This window comes from Canis lupus, chromosome 29, assembly GCF_011100685.1.
Source record: "Canis lupus familiaris isolate Mischka breed German Shepherd chromosome 29, alternate assembly UU_Cfam_GSD_1.0, whole genome shotgun sequence".
Classification (NCBI taxonomy): domain Eukaryota; kingdom Metazoa; phylum Chordata; class Mammalia; order Carnivora; family Canidae; genus Canis; species Canis lupus.
The window spans coordinates 41,438,659-41,460,936 of record NC_049250.1 but is presented as its reverse complement, the minus strand read 5'-3'; the positions used below and the strand labels follow the sequence as shown (position 1 = coordinate 41,460,936).

General features: G+C 55.1%; 1 protein-coding gene across 5 annotated transcripts in view; it reads right to left on the bottom strand.

The window, feature by feature from the left end:
- PTDSS1 (phosphatidylserine synthase 1) overlaps positions 1-22,278 on the bottom strand; it is a 71,037-nt gene that overhangs the window by 24,391 nt on the left and 24,368 nt on the right. For 4 of the 5 annotated variants that reach the window (XR_005381267.1, XM_038579819.1, XM_038579816.1 and 1 more), the window contains 4 exons: positions 16,259-16,350; positions 7,648-7,692; positions 4,699-4,823; positions 1,578-1,736 (listed from right to left, as the gene is read on the bottom strand). Coding sequence is in view for 4 of the 5 variants with exons in the window: in XM_038579816.1 (XP_038435744.1) it covers positions 1,578-1,736; positions 4,699-4,823; positions 7,648-7,692; positions 16,259-16,350 (421 nt within the window). In the remaining variant the exon portion in view is untranslated. Of the gene's footprint in view, positions 1-1,577; positions 1,737-4,698; positions 4,824-7,647; positions 7,693-16,258; positions 16,351-20,358; positions 20,498-22,278 lie in introns of those variants that run through there. The other variant, XM_038579818.1, reaches the window with a different exon arrangement.

Below are 22,278 nucleotides of genomic sequence, written 5' to 3'. Positions count from 1 at the left end.
CAGGGACAAATGGCTGCAGCCAGCTCAGGGGGCGGGAGGAGGGCGCCGCGGCCGGGCACCACAGGAGACGCACAGACAGCTGCACGGGCCGGCAGGCCCAGTGGGTGGGCAGGCGGGGCCCAGCGGCATTGGGCGCGCTGTCCACACGTTCTGATGTAAAGACTGATTTACGTACTCCCAGGAGACATGGAGGGAGGCGGGGACGCCGCAGAGGGAGAGGCAGGCTCCCTGCAGACCCGCCGACCACCACGGACTCCATCCCAGGACCCGGGGGCACGCCTGGCCCAAGGCGGCTACTCACCGCTGAGCCCCCGGGCCCTGGACTTGCTCTTCAGATGGAAGGTGCAGCCGTCAGCAGGTGCCATGAGGGCGCGGGAGGGCGAGCGAGGCGCCCGTCGAACAGGCTCACACGGGCAGCCAGGCCAAGCACCCCGTCCGTGCCCGGCAGCAGAGGCTTCCTCAGGCTCCCGGCAGGGGGAAGGGCACTGACGCGCGTCCCCTCAGAAGCCTCCTGCGGACCATCCGGTCTGCAGCCTCCCACGCTGGCTCCCCAGAAGTGTGCGGCTGAGGTGGGGCTGTCCCCCAGCTGTCACCCAGCCACCCCGCGGCTGAGGCGGGCCCGTCACCCAGCTGTCACCTGGCTGCCCTGTGGCTGAAATGGACCGTGACCCACCATCCTGCGGCTGAGGCGGGCCCTTCACCCAGCCACCCCCCGGCCACCCCACCAGCTAAGGCGGGGCTGTCACCCAGCCACCACCCAGCTGCCCCGCGGCTGAGGTGGGCCGTCATCTGACTGTCCCCCAGTGCAAACCCACGCAGGCAGAGCGGGGGGCGCCAGGCCAGGCCTCAGAGGCCTGTGGGAGGCCGCTGGCAGAGGCCTGTGTGGCCAGTGCTCCCAACCTCGGTCCCACACGGTCGCTCCACCCAGAGCCACGCCACCCTGCGCCAGCGAGTGAGCGGGCTGGCACGAGCAAGTCCCCGAACCTCACTTTCCTAACAGGTTGTCGAGTCCGTTGCCTCTCTGGGCACGGGCAGTGCTGGCACCAGGTCGGGAGGCCGCACCCCACACAGGTCCCTGGACGCTCCTGTGACCACTGCGCCACAGGGCCAGTCCCTCTCCAGCTGCAGACGAGCCAGGCCCGTCTGCTTCCAGCGGCTCTCAGCACCATGCGTTCCCCCCAGGGATGCTAACCTCACTATTTTTGCTACTTTTGCCCTTAAGACTTGACAGACAGGAGACCTGTCGGGGGGCAGGGAGCCGGAGCCACACCCCCGCGCAGGCCAGCCCACAGCGTCCCTTGGCGGGGTACTCAGTCGGCGGGGTACTCAGTCGGCAGGGTACTCAGTCGGTGGGGTACTCGGTCAGCAGGGTACTCGGTTGGTGGGGTATTCAGTCGGTGGGGTACTCGGTCGGCGGGATACTCGGTCAGCAGGGTACTCGGTCGGCGGGATACTCGGTCGGTGGGATACTCGGTCGGCGGGGTACTCGATCAGCAGCACAGCGCCGCAGGAGCAGCAGGCGCCAGTTGCCACCAGGCTGTCCTGCCCAGGCCAGCCAGCGCGGGCAGCCCGCTTACCTCGGTCAGCTCCCAGGTGATGCTGATTGTCCAGCACAGGCCGTAGCTGCGGATCAGCAGGGCCTTCATGGCCCAGCCCCAGAAATGTCCGAACGCAAATATGTCGAAATGGCTGATAATCCTCTCCCAGGTGATAACGTGGCAGTTGACAGCGTACTCCTATTCGGAGGGCAAAGGGAAATGATTGGTGCCTCCTCTCGACATGGACGCCCTTCCAGGACGCTGACCACACATGCAGAACTCACCTGACCTGGACAACTAACACCTGTGCCCCCTCCACCACCCCCCCGCCCCCCAGAAGTTTCAGTGACTCAACACCCTTCAGGAAGACGGACAAACACTACAGCTCATGAATCGGAACTGCTGTGCTCTTTGCTAGTAAGCCTCCGCAAGATTACCTTGCCGGTGATGAAAACATAAAGAGAATCCCTGTCGATAAACAGGAAGTTTGGGAAACTTAAAAACGCATCTAAATACTATGGCGTAAAGAGGGAATCAGAATAGAAATGTGAAATATAGTCAGCATTAAATGGCAATGAACATATCACGTCTCAGAACAATGAGATGAGCCCAAGTAGAACTCCGAGGAAAACCTAAAGCCTTGAATATTTATGCAAGAAGAAAAGCTGAAGCATCCAATTTCAGAAATTAGAAGGAAACCAAATAAACCTCCCATCCCCCAAAATGTTATCAGATGCTACGTGATTTAAATATTCAAAAATGACAGAACTTTTAAAATTTTTGGTTTTGTTTCTAATATCTTTGCTTTTAAATGACATATTTTAAAGAAATGTTAAGCCTACATCCTTATATGTCTGTATTTAGTAGGAAACCAACTATCACCTGAGAATAGAACATTTCTCAGGGACCTCTATATGTCTGACATTCTTTCTTCCCAAAATTAATGTGATAGGATGAAGCAAGATTTGGAAAACAGGCACCTGTCATCAGCCAGTGGAAAGAATTCCTGTGAAGTATTGGTATTTCCAAATTCTAGAAACGACACCTCCCAAGGGAGCGAAAGAACACTTTGGTACTCATCTCTCTCTTCCAAAACCCACCACAGCAGGTTCCTGAGGCCTTTCCTGGATCCATCCAGGTCATTCCAGTTTGCAAAGGTAAAAGGACATTTTAAAAAAACTTTTTTTTTTTTTTCCCAGAAACACTGTGATATTATGACATGTGAGTGGGAAATCTGGAGATAACAGGGAAAGATTCGATGGGGAGAAGTCAGGATGGGGGCTTAGCTGACTGCAGGAAGGTGAAGATCCTCATCCAGCTTCTGGAACGTCGCAGGAGTCACGGATGGCGGAGAGAAATACCCCGAGGCCCAAGCAGTGGGGTCAGGGTAGGGCAGGGCCGCGGGGGCCCGTGGTGGTTCCTGCACCACCGACCCTCGTATGTGTGCTGCCCCTGCTGCACGGGCTGACGAGAGAGGCTGCTCAGAAGGCTGCTCTTCAAGTCACTGTGAATTGAAGATGACTCTGGAGGCCTTTCTACCCTTCGTGGGACTGGTTCTGCAGTTGAACATGTGCAGAGGCACTTCGACAGTCGTAAGGGGCCAAATGTAACTACTGGCATCGTAATTATCCATGAAGACTTGCCGACGATCAATCCCATCAGGTAGGCCTCGAGGTCCTGGTCGTGGGAAGGACGTGGGAGCGGGTACAGGCACAACTCTGGGCAGCAGGAGGGAGAGGGCGTCCCAAAGCCAGGGACACTTGACCAAATACCAAGTCCTATTCACGCTGCAGATCAGTTTACTTCGTGATGTAACCAATTTTGCTCAAAAACTCAAGAAAATCATGGGGGATATGATCCTATCTGGAATAAGTCCTATTTCCTCCAATCTCCATTTCGTAAGGCCCCCGTGGGTGTGAACACGCTGCTGATGTGATAACGATACACCCAGGGCACCATCAGGTCCTGAGGTTAGAGGGCTCTTACCAGCTCTGTGATTTCAATGAGATATTCATCCATTCCCTTCTTGATATAATGGGGGACATTAAGGCCTAGCATGTGCACGTGAGGCACACAGAGAACAGATGCGGGGCCTGGCGGGACGGGCAGCCCACAGTCAGTGACGCCCCGGCCTCCATACCCGTCACTGCCTTTGCTGTCATCAGGAAAAGCTCCACGTCACCCCAGGCTACTCTGCTCCTCCAAGCAAGAAACCCCCAAACGGACTTTCCATCCTGAGACTTTAGGTCATTTTTGGCATCCTCTCCCTTCCTTTAGCATGTCCTCTGTGAAGTCAAAGATAAAATCTTGGAACACTGTCCAACCTCAAGTCCAGTGGAACGATCACTTCTTGGACCTTTCATCGAGTCCCTTGGTATCGTCTCTTAAGCAAGGCCTGCGTACGGCCCGATGCCTGTTCTCCTTTTCTAAGCATCACTAGGTTCTTCCCTCAGTCTGTACCAAGTGTTAGGTATTGTTAAGAAACATAAAAATAAAAAAGGAAAGAAATAGCATTCCTGTATAAAATAGTCTCTCCCTTAAAGGCTGAAGTACAGAGTAGCTGTACCCAAGAATGAAATTATTTTTATGGGTAAAAAATAATAATAATGAACAAAATGGCCTGGATCATTAAAACTGGCCCCTTCTGGCCTGGATCCTTCAAGTCGACACCCTCATCTCGAAGGATCACAGTGTCAGGGTTAGAGCAGAAAGCAGTGGTGTTGAGGGTCGCACCTGCTAGAACAGCCACCACCACCACCACTGAGGACCTGGAGTGTGCAAGGCCTCGACGTAGATAATGCTACTCTGTTTCGCTCACAATAAAACTCCCAAATAAGGACTATTCCCTCAGTTTCCAAGAAAGGAAGGGGCTGGCTAACAAGTACGCTGCCCAGAGTCTTACAGTGAGCAGGTGGCAGTGGCGGAAGTCTGACCATGACGGCCACACGCCTCCCAGCATCCCCTTTACTCCGAGAGAGGATGTCCTTCCCCTGGACCCTATCGCTCATGCAAACCACACCGCTCACCTCCCCAGAGACCTGGCTGTTACGTGGCCTGCACAGGAAACAGAAGCAAAAGGCGAGGACGTGAGGCCAACTGTGTCCTCCTCCCACGCGTCGACTGAGTCCCTAGGAGACTCCTGACCCCGACAGGTACATACCATGATATCTGCTTCCCTTGTGGCGTATCGAAGATTTGGATCTAGCCAGTACATGAGGGACTTAACCTGGTCGAAGTTGAGGAAGAGAAGAAATACCAGGAACAGGAAGTAGAGCACACTGAGTCCTGAGGGAAACAAGAACATTCTCACGTTTCGGGCAGCTCTGGGCCAGACGCGCGGCACGCCGCAGACCAAGTTCTCAGGGCCAGGCAGACACAGACATGGCAACACAGCGGGTCGGGGTCTTCGTGACAACCGGCACGCCCGCCGAGAAGCAAGGCAGGTAGGCCGAACTGGTTTACACCCAGAGGGCTGGCAACTCTCTGAGGAAGGGACACTCAGGTTGGGTCTCCAAGGACAGGTGGCGTGTAGGTAGGGAAATGGCCTCCGGGTAAGCCCAGGGCCATGGGGAGGTAAGGCTGGGGGTGGGGTAAGGTCAGGGGGAGGGTAAGGCTGGGGGGGGGGGGGAGGTAAGGCCACGGTGCGGGGGAGGGCCAGGGGGGTGGGTAAGGCCAAGGGGTGCCAGCACCAAAGGGAAGGGAGCCAGGCGGCACTGCCATGATGAGGCTCGGGGGCCGTGGCAGAGATTCCAGGTTCTACCATGAGTGAGGAAGGAGCCCAGGACAGGCTTGAATGGGAGAAGGAAGATGACCCGGGCAACACTGTACGAAGCAGACGCTGGCTGCTGTGTGGACAGTGGACGGAGGTGGGCAAGTCGGGTGTGGACAGCCCAGGCAGGGGCGCCCGGAGGTGGCCCAGGGCCACATACCTACACCCTACGCCCCACGTCCACCCTCATGGGCATCACGTCCCTGTCACCTCATAACTGGTGTCCTAATACTCACCGCATATCATTGAAAAATAAACTTAATAATCTGCTCTTTAAACAGCAAAAGCCTCTTAGAGGACGTGGAAACCCAACGCCAGTGGCTTATCAGGTCTTTTTCCCCAGAACCTGCTGGAATTAAAACCTGCGAGCAGGGCACCCAGACACCGAGATACGAATGACCTTGGATCACAGCATTCCGTGTGAACTTGGCTCAGCCTCTGCTCCCGCGAGCTGCTCCAGAGGAGACAACGTCTGCGGCTGGGACGAGCGCCCTGGACCGTGTGCGGCGCCAGGCCCTGCCACGGGGCCTCTGCCTGGCCTCGGGAGCTCAGGGCACGGCGGGGCTGGCCTGCCGTGCGCGGACCTCCTCGGCCTTCTTACCAGCTGCTTTACAGGTTTTCATCTCGCGTGCCTCCCACTACACCTTTTTACTGAAATCCTTTCAAAATAATTATTTTAAGACAGAAAAAAAAAACCATCTGTGTGGATGGAGCAGAGCTTCTCAAACTGGAATTCATGGTTGAGCTGCAAAGTTCATGGAGCCCCAGATGTAACATGCACGTGTGTGTGCATGTGTGTGCACGTGTGTGTATGTGTGCACGTGTATGGACGTATGCGTGTATGTATGTGCATGTGTGTATGCACGTATGTGTATGCATGTGTGTGCGTGCACGCATGTGGCATGTGTATGCTCGTGCGTGCACTTGTGTGTATGTGTGTGAGTGCACGTGTGTGCGTGTGTGCTGAGAAAGGGTGAGCTCTCATGAGATTATCAAAGGGCTCCATGACCCCAAAAAGACCTCAGGCAAGAAATAAGTAATCACCCACAATGGGTCATCTGCAATAGGACAAGCTCAGGTCTGGCCACGCGGCTGAGCACGCCTCATCTGTCCACACAGCACTACCGCGTCCGTGAGACCTACATATGATGCCGCCAGGACAATCTAGTTGAAAATGGCCGTGAATCGCATCCGTCCTCTGCAGGAAGTCGTCCTGGACTCCCCGCCACCCTTCCCATCTGACTCTTCCCCGCCACAAGCCCCTGGGGTCCCACCCAGGCCAACCCTGGCCCCCTCCTACTACTCCCCCAGGGCCTGCTCTACCCCGCCAGCCTGGCTTGCCACACACCGCACTCCTGCTGGCGGAGGCCACTCTGGCAGCCTTCCCCTTCCTAGCTTCCAGTGACCCCAGTCCTTGCCGGATCCCACTGTGCGTGCACGTTTCCAGCACGCATCCCTCCTTGCACCTGCAAGTCATAGCAGCCACTCGGTCACCGTCACCCCATATGGTTTTAATTAACCTCCTAACTCCTGGCAGCATATAATGTTTTTTGATTCCTGATTTAATAGTTTGTCTGGGACAGCTGTGCTGCCTCCCTCTCCGGCAGCCTCAGGGCCGCGGCAGCCCTGCCACGAGGAGGCGTTCAGTGAACACCTGCTGAAGGGTTGAGGCCACTCCATTCAGAGATTCACTGACCACCTCTGAAGGTTGAAAGAAAAAAGGTGATCGTGAGGGAAAATATCCATTTTTAGGGTCCTTTTCATGACATTACATGTTCTCACCCTAAAATAATTTATCTGATGTCTTACATAGGCAAGACAGAGCCAAGAGCTAACATCTGAAAGACGTGTTTGAGGTCCATTCAGGAGATCTGATGACTGACGGACTAGAAATCCAGTATTTCTAGAGATGCTGAGCACCAAGCCTTAATTCAAATCAGGGCTAAGGACTGCTTCCTTCCCAGGCGCTTCCAGCTCCGGAGACTGTGGGGTCTCCAGTCCCTTCTGGATGCCTACACAGGACCCGTGAGGGAGGAGCCACATGAACATGTAGGGAGAAAAACAAGCCACGTTCCCGAAGTCAGAGCCGTGCACGCTAAGAGACAACAGCGCAGGCGGGGGGCGAGCGGAGGTGCAGCGGCGGCCACATGTGGGAATCTAAGGTCACCACCAGTGTGTCTGTGTGGCCCTGAGGAATTTCCACAAAGATGGATATGAGGAACACCAAAGAGCTAAACGCTGTGAAGTTTTACTGCCGAGCAGCACGTCAAATTGCTACGATGACATACAGAAAACGGACTTAAGCAGGACACATTCCAAATGTACTGATGGGTAACTCACCGAAAACCATTCTCCATAAGGCCGGATGGGGTCGAGTAAATGGGCCTGCAGACAGAAAACGCAAGGTTAGAGGAAACTGCTTTCAAACACAAACTAAAACCAAAGTGCTGACCTCTATGGAGATTTAAAACAAAACTAAACAGGTCTCCGCTGTCAAAGACTTTTTTCTACATAAATATTTTGAGGTCAAAGTCTAGGTTGAAATGTTTAATTCTCACTGTAGCACCCGTCACCACAACTGTCGCCGGTACAAGTCTCCACAACGGCAGTTTGTTTTTAGAGCTTTGTCTCTGAACTCAGGCCCTAATTTCCCCTGGAGATGGGGTCAGGGCAGCAAGGTTCGCAGGCCACGGCCCGTAAGAGCGTGGACACACAGCGGCTTAGCAGGTGACATCCCCTGGGCCGCCCCCGTGGGCGTGCAACAGGACGGGCGGTGCCTGGACATCATGGGGGACAGGACTCGGGAACAAACCCGTGCAGCTGGAGCTTGAGCACCCGGCCCCAGAGGGGACTGCGGTGACACGACACCTGTGAGCAGGTGGGAGGCAGATGCGGCCTCAGCAGAGCGCACATGGGCTTTGCTGGACGGACTCCCTCTGCCCACAGGGCCGCGCAGCACTTCCCCTCCTGCTTTATCTCCTTAAAAACAAGTGGACGCCCGCCGGGCCTTGACGGACCCAGCGGACCTACCGTCATCAGCGGAAGGGGTACAGGTCACAAATACGGAGCCCTGCTCCGGTGGCGCGGGATCGTCTTGGGGCTGCGCGCCCCTGGGACAGCCTGCCCGCACGCCCCGAGGGTCTTCAGCAGGGGGGTGGCCTGGCCTCCCGCACCACTGGGCCGTGTCCTCCAGCCACCCTGCACCACACGGGGGCTCGGGCTGGTGAGACCAAGCCAGGTGTGCCATCCTCAGCCTCTCCCTCCGCCTGCACCAGCAGCCAACGTGCACAGTGGGGCCAAGGGAGCTTGCTGATGGGGACGGGGCACTCGGCGCTCGGTGTGCTCTCCTCCTTGGTCAGTTCTGGGTGACCAGCCAGTCCCCAGCTCAGCCTGGGACCCAGCCTTCCAGCCTTCCCAGGAGGCCTGCAGCCAACATCCAGTTAGTCTTTTTATTTTGCTTTTTAAGATTTTATTTATTTATCCATGAGACACACAGAGAGAGGCAGAGACTCAGGCAGAGGGAGAAACAGACTCCCTGCAAGGAGCCCGACACAGGACTCAATCCCAGGACCCCGGGGTCACGAGCTGGGCTGAGGGCAGCCGCTCCACCGCTGAGCCCCCGGGCACCACCCCGGAGGTCCTTTGACTCAGCAGTTTCCATTGCTGGCAACCTGGAATCCCATCCGAGGGAAGCATCACATCATAATTTTTATTCTGGAACTCCTCCTCAATCACCCACCTCATCTTAAAAAAGATGACGCTGAAACATTTTAACTGCTTTCTCTTGAGGGATCGGGTTCACGTTAGAAAAACCAGCTGCAAGCGTCCCTGCCACCAACGTGCAGCCTGTTCCTCAGCCTGGACCGGGGCAGTCCAGACAGTGGGTGAGGACCGGGGGCCTTGGCTTATGCAAGTCGGGAGGGCCTGAGCTTCGGGACGGCAGGTGGTGAGAGCTCGGCTCGACGGAGGTGGTGAGAGGCCCCCGGAGCTGCCGGCCTTCTGAGTGCTGCTGCCGAAGGCTCAGACACCGAGGAACATCACATCCTTTCTGGCAGCTGCGGTTCTCCCCAGAAGGCGCAGCCACGCACAGGAACCGGGCCCCCTTCCACGTGACAACTGGTCCCAGGGAAGCAGAGGGCAGATCCGGTCACCTCGTGGCGTCCTCTTCCAAGCGCTGTCCCCACGGCCAGGCGCTCACCGGGGGGCACTTCTGCAGCCGGGCGGCTGCTGACTTACGAGCTGCTTCACCCAAACCCCAGCCCCGGCCTCGGGGCGTCACGCGGGCCTGGCTTCCCTGCGACTTCTCGCGCGTCGACACTGCCTAGTGCAGGGCCACTTGGCTGGAAGCAGAGTCCTGCCCAGTCCACACTCCCCAGGCCCGAGGACAGGCACGGCGGAGAGTGACTCTGCAGCCATGGACGGCGCTGGGACTGGGCGGCCGCTGGGTGGGGAAGGCTTCACGCCGCGCCTCCTGGTTGTCAAGCCGGCGGGTGCCGCAAGGGTGCTGCGAGGGTGCCGCAAGGGTGCCACAGCCAGCCGCCCAAGGATGCCCAGGCTCAGTGCACGCCTCCCCACGGCCCGCAGGCCGCCGCCCAACCCGCAGCGCTTCCCCACGTCCTCATCAAGGCGGCCGGGCCTGGCGGCCTCTGGGCCAGCGGGTGGCGGGGAGACGTGCTGCCATGTGGAACCAGTGGCGACAAGCAGGGACAGGGCGGGGGCTGCTGTGGGGTCCTTACATCAGGGCCGCCAGGGCCTCGCCCAGGTGCTCCAAGAGCAGCCTTTTGAAAACACAACTCTGCCCTCTCTCTCTCTCTCTAAGATTTTATTTATTAGAGAGAGGGCGTGCACATGCACAAGCAGGGCGAGCGGCAGGGACGGAGGGGGAGGTGCAGGACCCCTACCCCGAGCAGGGACCCTGCGGACTCACGCTCCACCGCTGAGCCCCTGGGTGCCCCCAGCGCCGCCTCGTCACCCCGTGCAGCGCGTGCAGCACACATCTGAGGGTCGGTGGTGCAGGGACGTGGGGGTACGGGCCCGTGGCCCTTCCCTACCCTGACCCGGCTGCTGGGGCCTCGGGTATCTCTCTCCGCCGGCCCAGACTCCTGCGACGGGCACGTGTTGCTCCCGAAGCTGCATGAGGATCTTCACCTTCCTGCAGTCGGCTAAGCCCCGTCCTGACTTCTCCCCGTCGAGTCTTTCCCTTTCGTGTCCAGATTCCCCACTCACGCAGGGCAACGTCACATCACATTCCTGAAGGCACAGGGTCTTTACAAGTGGCCGTTCAGCTCACACGCCAGAACGTCCTGTGTACGGGAGGCCTCGGGCAGCTGCTGCGCTGGGTCTGGGCCGCGGTGGTGCACAGAGGGTGTCGCTGGGGGCCCTGCGCCGTGGGGTACGGCTCCGCTTCAGGCACCGGTGTGCCCGCCTGCTCCCCAGGAGAGGCCCCCATGTTCCAAGGAGCCCAAGGGAGTGGGCACCGCCGGCACTACAACCGGACCAACCAGCCAGCAGAGGCGGCGATGCTGCTGAATGCGGCGGTCAGTGCTTCCCCAAAGCGGAGGCCAGGGCGGTGGCATCGCCAGTTGTCAGCCCCGACTCGCTGCGCACCGGGTCGCCTGTGTGGCAGTGCCATCCCGGCGCCTGGCACGGACACCCGCAGCCCGCGGTCTCCCGTGGGCCAGTCCACGCTCGGCCCCAGGTTGTCCGCCCGGTGCCACGTCGGGCAGCAGGGCTGTCTCTGGGGACACGCTCGCACCGGCGCGGCCTGGCTCTTCCCAGTCCCTCCATCTAGAACAGGGGTCTCAACCACATACCGAGATGGAGTTTGATTTCAAGAGAAACGGAAATCAGACGACTTTGCTAGGAGAAGCGAGGCCTCAAAGGTGGCCTCAGCAATTAGAGAATGGGATCACACCCACGAGAGAAGGGTGAGGAAAATACTGAAAAGACAATCGCAGCACAGCTGCCTGGCCAGCAGCCTGCTGCTACTCCCAGGAGTAACCGGGGACTGGGTGCCTCCCTAGAGCTACAGGCCTGTGCCCTCTGCGTCTGCTCCTTCCCCGTTACCGCTGGTTCTCTGCTTGAATGAGGCGTGAGCGACAAAGATTATCATCTGAAAGTTTGAATTCCTCTAGGAAAAACTAAGAAGAGGTGAATAAGATTACCTTTGAGAGAATTTCAAAACTAAGGAAGAAATTTTTTTTTTTTAAGAAAAAGTGGTGGAGCAGGAAGCAGAACGGGGGTGGGGGGTGTGGGGGGGTGTGGGGGGGTACAGGATTTTTGTTTCAAATTCAGGGGCCGGTGAAGCTTCTGGGTCACCTTCAAACCTCAGGGAGACGCAATTAAGAGCATCTTAGCTCAGAGAAGTCACATGAGGCCAAAGGACAAACCAAAGGATAAACTCAGGAAAATCAAGAAACGCTAGCATTCCACTCTCCTCAAAATACTGTTTTTTTTTTAAGATTTTATCGATTCACGAGAGACACACAGAAAGGCAGAGACCCTGACAGAAGGCGTTCCTCTTGCAGAGGAGGATTGGAAAGGGGGGGATTCTGTGACTTGTCTTCCCAGCAGCCTCGGGACTCAATCCCCGTGGGCCAGGCCCTGGGGGTGCAGGGAAGGCTGGGGAGCCCCGAAGCCCCGAGCCACCTGCTGAAAGAAACCTCCCAGCCAAACAGGTTTCCCGATTGCCCTGCGGTGATGGAGCGACAGCTACAATCACGCGCTGAGGACATGGTGGCCACGGTTAGTCGTGCTCCGCTCCACGGCCAGTTGCTATCATAAGACGCAGGCAGCACTTCGATTTTTAAGGGAACTGAGAGGGAAGAAGAGGGAAGAGGGCAGGAAAGAGGAAGAGTGACGTAGACATGAGATCCGCCTTCCCCGGCCTCCCCTCGGGGTCTCCCGTTCACGGGCCCGAGGGAAGGGATTCTAGAACCTACCCCCCACCCGCCCTGAGTGTCCACTCCTGCCCCAGGTAACTCAGGGGTAAAATGTGGGCCAACGGAAGCAATCCTCGGTCTGTCTTGTCCCTGTGGTCCGTGACGACCCATCACGAGCCCACCCCTCCAGGGCCTGGTAAACTCCCAGCCTCGGGGGTGCAGGGAGCAGAGGCTCAGGGCCCAACTCTAGTCAAGGAGAAGTGACAACTGCCAGAGGGTCTCTAGAAAGGGCTTCTTCAGCCTTGCAAAGGCATGCGGGCGGCACCCTCTCCCTCAGGATGCTGCCCGTGACCGTGGGCCCGGCAGCACCCATGGGACCAACAGGACAGCAGGGCATGGCACAGGCAGGCTGACGGCCCAGCAGAGGAGCAGGGAGCCTGGTCTCCATGGCCACCAAGCGGCTGAATGAGCCAGCCCGGGCACCGTCAGCCTCAGAACCCCCTGAAACGCAGGAAAGCAGACGTTCCCTTTATTCTTCAGGCCGTTTTGAAGCAGGCGTTCTCTTCAGGGGCCAGAAGCATCCTGACGGTTACGAGAGCCTCACGAGCCAGTGCAGGGCTTCCTGGGTTACTTGGACGCCACAAGCATCCCAGGGCCCCGTCTCAAGGGAGCTGACTGATGCTCCTGCACAGCGCGGAGGAGCTCACGCATGCGGGACCATGGACGCCATCAGGTTGAGGCCTCCACTTGAAGGTGCAGGGCAGACCTTGCTGGGTCAAGGACGAACCTGTTCCTAGTCACCAGAACACAGCAGACCGGGCAACGCCGCTGCCCAGGCACGCCCCCAAAACTGCCTTTCGGGGAGGCAGCTGCTGTTGGGCTCCAGCTTTCCCATTAATTTTCATTGCTTAACTTGAGAACTCGTGCCAAGGGTGGGAGGACAGAAAATAAGGTGACAAGACCGGAGCAAGAAGAGGCTCATACGTTCTGCTCAGAGAAGCAGCCACCCAGCACCGGGGCCCTGAGGAAGGCCCGAGGGGACAGCCACCGAGCCCAGGAGCACCCCTCCCAGCCGCCTGGCCAGCTCCCCCGTCACCAACACTGGCACCTTCTAAAGCCTTCCAACTTTTAAATATTCAATGGGAACAATCTTTAATGTGGAAAACGTAATTTTACTAATCAAAGGTAACGTGTGGACAGGTGGACCTTTAGCACACACATCGTGTCCGCTGTGCACACACGGCCCCAGAGAATCCCTCTGAATATGTGCTGCCTATGTCCTATCTTTCTCTACCTAGAATCGTCCTTTCCTGGATCCACCTAAAAACCTTCCCCGTGGCACGTTCTGCCCAGAGGAGTGGTGTGCGTGCACACACACACACACACACACACACGCGGAGATGGTGGGGGGAGGATGTGGAGGGAACAGACGAGGTAAGAGAGAGAGGAGGCCGGCTCTAGGCGGTCTGCTAGCCCCTCTGGTCACAGAGGACACCTGGGCACAACCAGCAGCCAACTTCCGCAGGATCCAAAGCCACGGGGTACAGACCAACTAAGACCCTAGGGCCGTATTCCTGGAGAAAAAAGAAAAGCCAGACCCTGGTAGAGAGAACAGGAGTAAAGGGAGAGGGAAACATGGGAAGATGGAGATAAAAACACATCACCAGGGACCTAATAAGAGAAAGAACCAGAGTAAGACCAACTAAAAGGAAGATGCTGGAGCCAGGCCCTACCGCCACCACTAGGCTGACGTCAAGCGGCCGTCATCCCCCGGCCTCCCGGGGCCCTTGCTACCTACAGAAAAGCCCTCGCGATGAAGCCCCTGACCCAGCTCCTGCTAACACCTCATGGAAGGGATGGCTGTAAAATCATGGCTCTCGGGACATCAATCTTTGAGGATGCTCAGACTTCCAAAATGGCCCTGGACTCAGAAAAAGCAAGTCTAAAAAAGAAAAAGACAAAGGCAGGAAAGAAACCTTCAAGCCGCAAAGAAGTGACCTTCGAGAACTAAGCGACAATGAACACAGAGAAGCTGAAGGCTTGAAGAACAGACGTGGCACCTCTGGACTGACCAGTTCCCTCAGCACCTACCATGTGCCGACTGATGTTTAAAACAAAAGGTAGTAGGAGAGGGACAGACTAGGTAAGAAATAAGAAGAAAGCGCACAGAGCAATAATGGCCATGGTCCTGTCTGATGACCTCGGAGTAAGCAGCAGACTCACAGGAACGGCTAAGGGGCAGAGCGGAGGGGAGTTAAACTCAGCTGTCAAATGACACTGTTACCTGAGATGGTTCATCCTCCGCAGGATTCAGTCATGGCTCCACGGGCTGGATCATTACGCCACCAGCAAAACCACACAGTGTGACACACGACGAAGCAAAACTACAGAACATAATGGCATTGCCACCATCTTGGAAAGACACCTTGGCATGTGTGTGACACTGTGATTTATAATAAGAAATATGTATTTGGTCTTTGTGCCCTTTTCTGGCACAGAGCTCCTCGAGCCCTAGGAACTCCAAGTGATAAGGATGATGAATACTTTTTGCTATGTTAATGAGGCCTTAGGAAAGTGCCCAAGAACAGGGCCGATTGCCAGTGGAGCCAAACATGTGATTAGAGGGTGAGAACTCGCAGTCCTGTCCCCAAGACCTCCAGGGAAGGGTGAGAGGCTGGAGGCTGACTGCAATTCCCAGTGGCCACTGGTTCCCATGCCTCTGTAGGTGAGGCCTCCAAAAAAAACTCCAAAAAGGATGGGGTTCATGCAGCTTCTATGTTGGTGGACATTTATCTGATGCCAAAAGAGTGGCCCACCTGGAGAGGGTATGGAAGCTCCTAGTCCCCTCCCACGTACCGTATCCTACACATTTCTTCATCTGGCTGTTGGTGGATATTCTTTGTAATAAACAGGTACTGCAATCTAACGAGCAACCTCACTTCCTGCATCCTGTGAGCCACTCTAGCAAGTTAATCGGACCCAAGGTGGGGTCATGGGAACGTCTGACTTAGAACCATTTGGTCGGAAGCAAAGGTGAAACCCTGGACTTGCAGTTGGCATTGGAAGGGGAGGCAGTCCTATGGGGCTGAGCCCTTCCCCTGTGGGAGGGACTCTAACTCTGGGTAGATGATGTCAGAATCCAGTTCAACCTTAGGGTAACCAACTAGTGTCCAAAAATTGCTCCTTAGTGAAGGAACACCCCCTTCCCTGCTGCTTCCTCTCCTGAACACATAACATCGGAATTAGGATTAGAACTCTATTACCATGGTAGATTTCCAAACAGCAATGAGTAGCATTCACAATGGGCTTCTCATTTTTTTTGAAGATTTTATTTATTCACGAGAGACACAGAGAGAGGCAGAAACACAGGGAGAGGGAGAAGCAGGAGCCTGATGTGGGACTCGATCCCGGGATCCCAGGATCATCCCCTGAGCCAAAGGAAGATGCTCACCACAGAGCCACCAGGCGACCCCCCTCCCTTTTTAAAGACTTTTCCTCACTCCATAATCATGATGGGGATAATAAAATTCACAGTAATAATGTTTTTTTTCACCTGATGATGAAAATACATATCCCAAATGCATGATCAGCAAAGTTTACTATGATTAAAGATCACCTGGGACAACACATTATTTCAGTAATAATCATATTGCAGTGACCCTGTCCTTAGCAAGAAGTACGAAACAAATAATTGAGTATTTTATGACTCAGCTGATACAGCAAAAATAGCAACAAGAACAACAGCTGACACTCACAGAGCTTACAATTTGTCAGTCACTATTCAGAGACATTAACACGTATTAATTTAGTTAACTCTCTCAATTGCACCTACCTGCCAATCCCTTGTTTGCAAAAGTGAGAGACTCAAGCACCTGTGAAACAGCTGGGGCACTTCCCAGGGCGGGAAGATCACAAGCACGTGGCAGATCGGGCACCTGTGCCCTAACCACCACAGATTCGTTTCTCTTACTCTCACTTTCTGGTTTCATCTTCTAGATGGCATGCACCTCCCAGAACACCAAAAGGGCACAACGCACAGGGGAGATGTGATCCAGTGTGACACCACTTACCATTGGGAAAGGCCAACACGCTGATGATAAGGAAGAAGAACACAACAGAGAGGATGCCCCTCCAGATGTTGTCCTCTGGGACAGAGTCATCCCTGAAAACAGAAAAGAAAACACTGAGTACTCATTTTCGGACCTAAACAGTCAACTCCGAAGGCATAAGATTCCATTTTCTGAAAAGTAGTGACTGCTCATTTTTCTGAGCAAAGTCTCTATACACGCTACTTACTCTTCACTATCATTTCCTAAAATAACTCAGTCTCATAGTGGTCCAGTTCTTACAAGAAATGCAGCTGGCAACCTCACATGCCGACACACATTCCACTGAGACAAACATCAGAGAAGCACCGTCCTTTAAAAAAAAAAAAAAAAAAAAAAAAATGCCCAGAATGTCAAAAGGTAAGGTTTATTTTGGAGAAATGCCTTTTGATTTCAAGAAGCACTAACGATGACCTTTACGATATACACTGTGGCAAAGAAATCTTTGAGAACTCATAAAGAAAGCATAAGATTATAAGGAAGAAGAACATAAGGCAATGAGATTATATATCAATTCTCAAAAACGAGCAGTTGGCCATCTAAGGGATGAATGAAAGGATGAAACACTGGATAATAAGAAAGTACCAGAATACAGTATTAAAAGAAAAATCATGAAAATGGAATACAAGATTTACAGTCAGACAAGAAGCAAAAGAACCGTAAAGAAAGGGGATGAGTTTCCTCCCTCTGAGCCTGGCCACTTCTCATCTACTGCTGCATTTATCTCCTCCATAACCCAGGTAACTAAAGGATTCCATCCCTTGGTTGATACGCTGTCTGTCTTCAGTATAGAAAGGGAACTCCTGGGGCACCTGGGTGGCTCAGTCGGGTAAGTGTCCAACTCTTGATTTCAGCTCCAGTCATGATCTCAGGGTCCTGGGATCTAGCCCCACATCGGGTTCCATGTTGGGCATGGGGCTTGCTTAGGATTCTCTCTCTCTCTCTTTCTCTCTCCTTCTTTTGCGCTCCCCCCCCCCCCCCAACAAAACAGAAAGTAAACTCCTGAAGGCAGGGAATTATTCACTCATTGCATCCTCAAAGGCTGGCACATGATAAGCCCTCAATAGATTATCTGTGGACTGATTACTGGTTAGGAAGAAAATCTATCGTATAAAACCAAGTAAAATTTCCCAAATGGAACTTTTCTTAACGTTGATGGCAGGAAAAAATAATTGATGGCAGAAAATAATTAGGTTCTGACAGTTTATGTTAAAAAAAACAAGTAAAAGTAAAGTTTAGCCACATACTTTTGGGCCTCAAGAGGAGCAAACAAAAGAGGGGAAACAGAAATCTAAGACACTAAGATTTTCTGAATTGATATTAAGAAGCTTGAGAGAGGGGAAGTCCAGCATTTCAGTTTAAAAAGGTGCAGGATGAGTAGACAGGAAACAGAAGAACAGAACGGAAGGAGATGTTTAGACATAATGAGACTAGTAGCAATAAATCCAAAAGTGGTTTTTGAAAGTGGAGTTTATCTGTGAAAGGACTGTTAAGATTAAACATCGGTGAAGGAAAAGAAGGAGGTCAAAAAAAAAAAAAAAAAAAAAACCCTACAGGGAAATCAAGTCCATATATACCTATAAAACTCAAGTACCCAGAATACAGGAAGAAGTGTGGAGGGAAACTATGATCGATTCACCTAATTAAAGACTAGGTCCTGGGCTATTGGACTTAAAAAAGAGAAGTTAACTTAGATATCAACTTCTGTTCAGGCTGAGTTTTCGCACCAATTTACTTTCCAGATTTGTGAGAGGACTGCACATAAAGTTCTGTGGTAGGAGGTCACAGAGATCCCCTTTCTTAAATCATCTGGCCAAACAGCACTAACACTACTGCTGGACAAAATGCTTAACTGTTAACTTCACAGATCTGCTTATAAAACCAAACTGTGCAACCAGGCAGACTTCCTCCTGCAGCAAAGTGCGGTCTTATCTTAATGTACACCCCCAACAATTTAACATCTGCCCAGAAGGTATGAGCATGGCCCTAAAATGCTAGCCCTTCGTTACTGGGTACGTGCAATGGTCTTTGGCTTAGGCAGGGAAGCCCTAGGTCTGTCTAGCTTCCAGGACGAGCTTTTACTGAAGAATGACTCACACAGGGACTGGGGCGGGGGCACAGTGTCCTCATTCAGACCAACACCACACTACTGATATTGGTAACAACAATGATGTAATAATGGCTCCTGTTATCAAGTATTCACTGTGTGCCAGGCACTCAACAGGCAGTTTCTTTTTCTTTTTTTTTTTTTAATTTTTAAAAAGATTTTATTTGTTTGAGAAAGAGACAGAAGGGGTGGGGGCCCCACCCAGCAGGGAGCTCCATGCTGGACTTGATCCCAGGACCCCAAGACCATGACCCGAGCCAAAGGCAGACGCTCAACCGACTGAGCCACCCAGGTGCCCCTGAATAGGCAGTTTCTACACATTATCTCTAATTATCACAACCCATCTGTGAAATGGCTTACTATCAACCATATTTTACAAATGAGGTAACAGAGGCTCAGACAGGTTATGTAATTTTAATTTGCCCAAGCCTACATATTGAAGAAGTTGCAGAGTTCACATCGGAAACCAGGTCTGTTCGACTCTGAAGAGGATGATCTTTCCCCTACACCAAGCTGCTCCTAAAAAAATGATGTGGTCCTAAATCTATCTGACTCGTGTTAGATGCACAGGGAAGGTATACGAGAGTCCGAAAGACACACATTTGTAAGTCACAAATAGAATAAAAGCAAAGCTGAAATAAGTCACTGTTGTCCGGGAAAGAAGGTCGATTCCGTAACCCTGACATTATACCAAGACAGACTCTGAACCATTTAAAGAAAAATTAAACGAAACAAAGCAGAACAAAAAACCCCCAAAAAACAAAAAACATGTGTTAAAAAAACAAAAACAAAACACAACCACCTCAGAGTGGAGAAGGCCTTTCTACAATATGATACAACCCAGCAATCATAAAGGACAAAAACCGGTCAGTCCGCAAGACACAGAAATCCGTAATGGACAAGCGATAACCGTGGAACTTAGATCAAGGCGGAGTTAGCTGCCGTCCTAGTACGTGGGGCTCCCCGCAAAATCGATTAACATCAAGAACAACAAATAGACAAAGAAAAACAAATGCAGCGGCTCTCAGGCAAGTGAAAAGATGCTCGGTGTCGCTGGTGGAAAGAGACAGACAAATCAGAACACCCCCAGGGGACCACGCGGCATGTCCCCACCACAAAGGTAAAAGTTCAGTGACTGGGGTGGAGCAGGTATGAGGAAAAATCCAAACAGGTCGTCATCTACCCCGATGCCAGGGCAGCTTAAATTGAAACCACCTCCAGGGAGGGCAGTGTGGCAACATGTTAACTTCGTCAGGACACACACCCTGCGACTCAGCAATTCCCAAAGGAGGACTTAGCCCGCTGGCCGACCCTCGTTTACGTAACAAAATCACGTATGCACAGGATGCTCCGCTGTGGCCTTCTCTGTATTTAGCAGAAGAATGGAAACCAGCTAAATAGATGTCCACCAAAAGGAACTGATTAAATAATTTACAGAATGTATTTACTTGTAATGGAGTTGGAGGCAACCACAAGAAAGTCCTTCTACGGCGGCTGCTACAGAGCAAGAGACGTCGTGTGATGATAAGCAGAGAGCGGCGAGCACAGGACGTGTGGCACATGTGCACACCTGCCACCTGTGCACACCTGCCACCTGCGCGGTGGCTGCGCTCTGCCTGGAAACGCAGCCAGGAGGGCAAGGCCGCTTTCCTCCTCCCCCCATGCCCTCTGGTGTGGCTCGAATTTCAAGCAATGCGCGTCCATTATTCTTTCCAAAACAGTGAATTGATTAAGATGTTACCGAACGAAGGGCTACGCGAACCAGCAAACCGGTCTCTACTTCAGATTACTACGGTCAAGATGCTTGACAATGTATCACCGTTACCTTCGGAAGAACCTAAGGTCGGTAATCAACAAGGACATACAACCAAGAAAACCTGCGCTTCTGTAAATTTTGAGCGATTTTCAGGATCAAACGGATGGCTCAGTTTCAGGGAGAACAAAAAGGGTGACCAACCTGAGGAAAGTAGCAGTGGGGTCTGCAGGTCGGCAGCTTTATATCCGATTAGAAGGGAACCGGCACCTCCACGACGCAGCAGCCTGATCCGGTACCCGCAGGCGCAGGGCTGGGGGCGCCCGGGGCACTGCCCAAGGACGGGGTCCCAGCGCCCTGCCGCCTGCAGGGAAGGAGGCCGCCTTCTTACACGGCCTGCGGCAGCCGCCCACCATCCCCGCTGTGCCCACCGCCCCGCAGCCGCAGGCCCTACAGCTGGCACCGGGCCCGTCCCCGGGGGCGCCGAGGCGGAAGCCCTGGCTCGGTCTGGCCCAGCGGAGGAGGCAGGTACAGCGGGACACACGGGCCGGCGGGCTCACTGCCAAGGCAGGGCACCCGGAGCCCGCCGGGGGGGGGGGGGGGGGGGGGGGGTGCTGCGAGCACACGCCCAGGTCACTGCCCTGGGTGCTGCGGGGCCCAGCACAGCTCCTGCCACACGGCGGGCGCCCTCAGGCCCGGGGCCCAGGACTGGCTGAGGCGGTGGCACAGTGTGCCCGGTGAGGCTCCACGAGGCCCCGGTGAGGCTCCGGTGAGGCCCCAGTGAGGCTCCGTGAGACTCCGGTGAGGCCCCAGTGAGGCTCCGTGAGGCCCCGCTGAGGCTCCGGTCAGGCTCCAGTGAGGCTCGAGTGAGGCTCGAGTGAGGCCCCGGTGCGGCTCGGGTGAGGCCCTGGTGAGGATGCGGTGTGGCTCCAGTGAGGCCCCGGTGAGGCTCCGTGAGGATCCGGTGAGGCCCCGCAGAGGCTCTGTGAGGCTCCAGTGAGGCCTTGGTGAGGCCCCGGTGAGGCTCCGCGAGGATCCGGTGTGGCCCTGGTGAGGCTCCGCGAGGCTCTGCTGAGGACCCAGTGAGGCCAGGGTGAGGCCAGGGTGAGGCCCCGGTAAGGATCCTTGAGGCTCCGCTGAGGCCCTGGTGAGGCTCCGCGAGGATCCGGTGTGGCCCCCGTGAGGCCCCGCTGAGGCCTCGCTGAGACCCCGCTAATGCTCAGTGAGGCCCCAGTGAGGCTCCGTGAGGCTCCAGTGTAGCCCCGGTGAGGCCCCGGTGAGGATCCGGTGAGTCCCCGGTGAGGCTTCACGACGCTCGGCTGAGGTTCCGCTCCGCTCTGCTGAGGCTCTCGTGAGGCTCCATGAGGCCCCGTGAGGCTCCGGTCAGGCTCCGTGAGGCTCCAGTGAGGCTAGGTGAGGCCCCGCTGAGGCTCTGTGAGGCTCCGTGAGGCCCCGGTGAGGCCCCAGTGAGGCCCCAGTGAGGCTCCGTGAGGCTCCCTGAGGCCCGGTGAGGCTCCGGTGAGGCTCCGGTGAGGCTCTGGTGAGGCCCTGGTGAGGCTCCGTGAGGATCCGGTGAGGCCCCGGTGAGGCTCTGCGAGGCCCCGCTGAGACACACTGAGGCTCCGCTGAGGCTCTGTGAGGCTCCGGTGAGGTCCCGGTGAGGCCCCGGTGAGGCTCCTTGAGGTTCCAGTGAGACCCCGGTGAGGCCCCAGTGAGGCTCCTTGAGGCTCCGCTGAGGCCCCGGTGAGGCTCCGCGAGGATCCGCTGAGGCCCCGCTGAAGCCCCGCTGACGCTCTGTGAGGCTCCAATGAGGCCTCGGTGAGGCTCCGTTGAGGCCCCGCTGAGGCCCCAGTGGGGCTCGAGTGAGGCTTGAGTGAGGCCCCGGTGAAGCTCCCTGAGGCTTCGTGATGCTCCGCTGAGGCTCTAGTGAGGCTCCGCGAGGCCCCGCTAAGGCTCCGTGAGGCCCCGTTGAGGCTCCGCGAGGCCCCGCTAAGGACTCCGTGAAGCTCCAGTGAGGCCCCGCTGAGGCTCTGTGAGGCTCCCGTGAGGCCCCGGTGAGGCTCCATGAAGCTCGGCGATGCTCCGCTGAGGCTGCGGTGAGGCCCCGTGAGGGGGGGGCAGGCC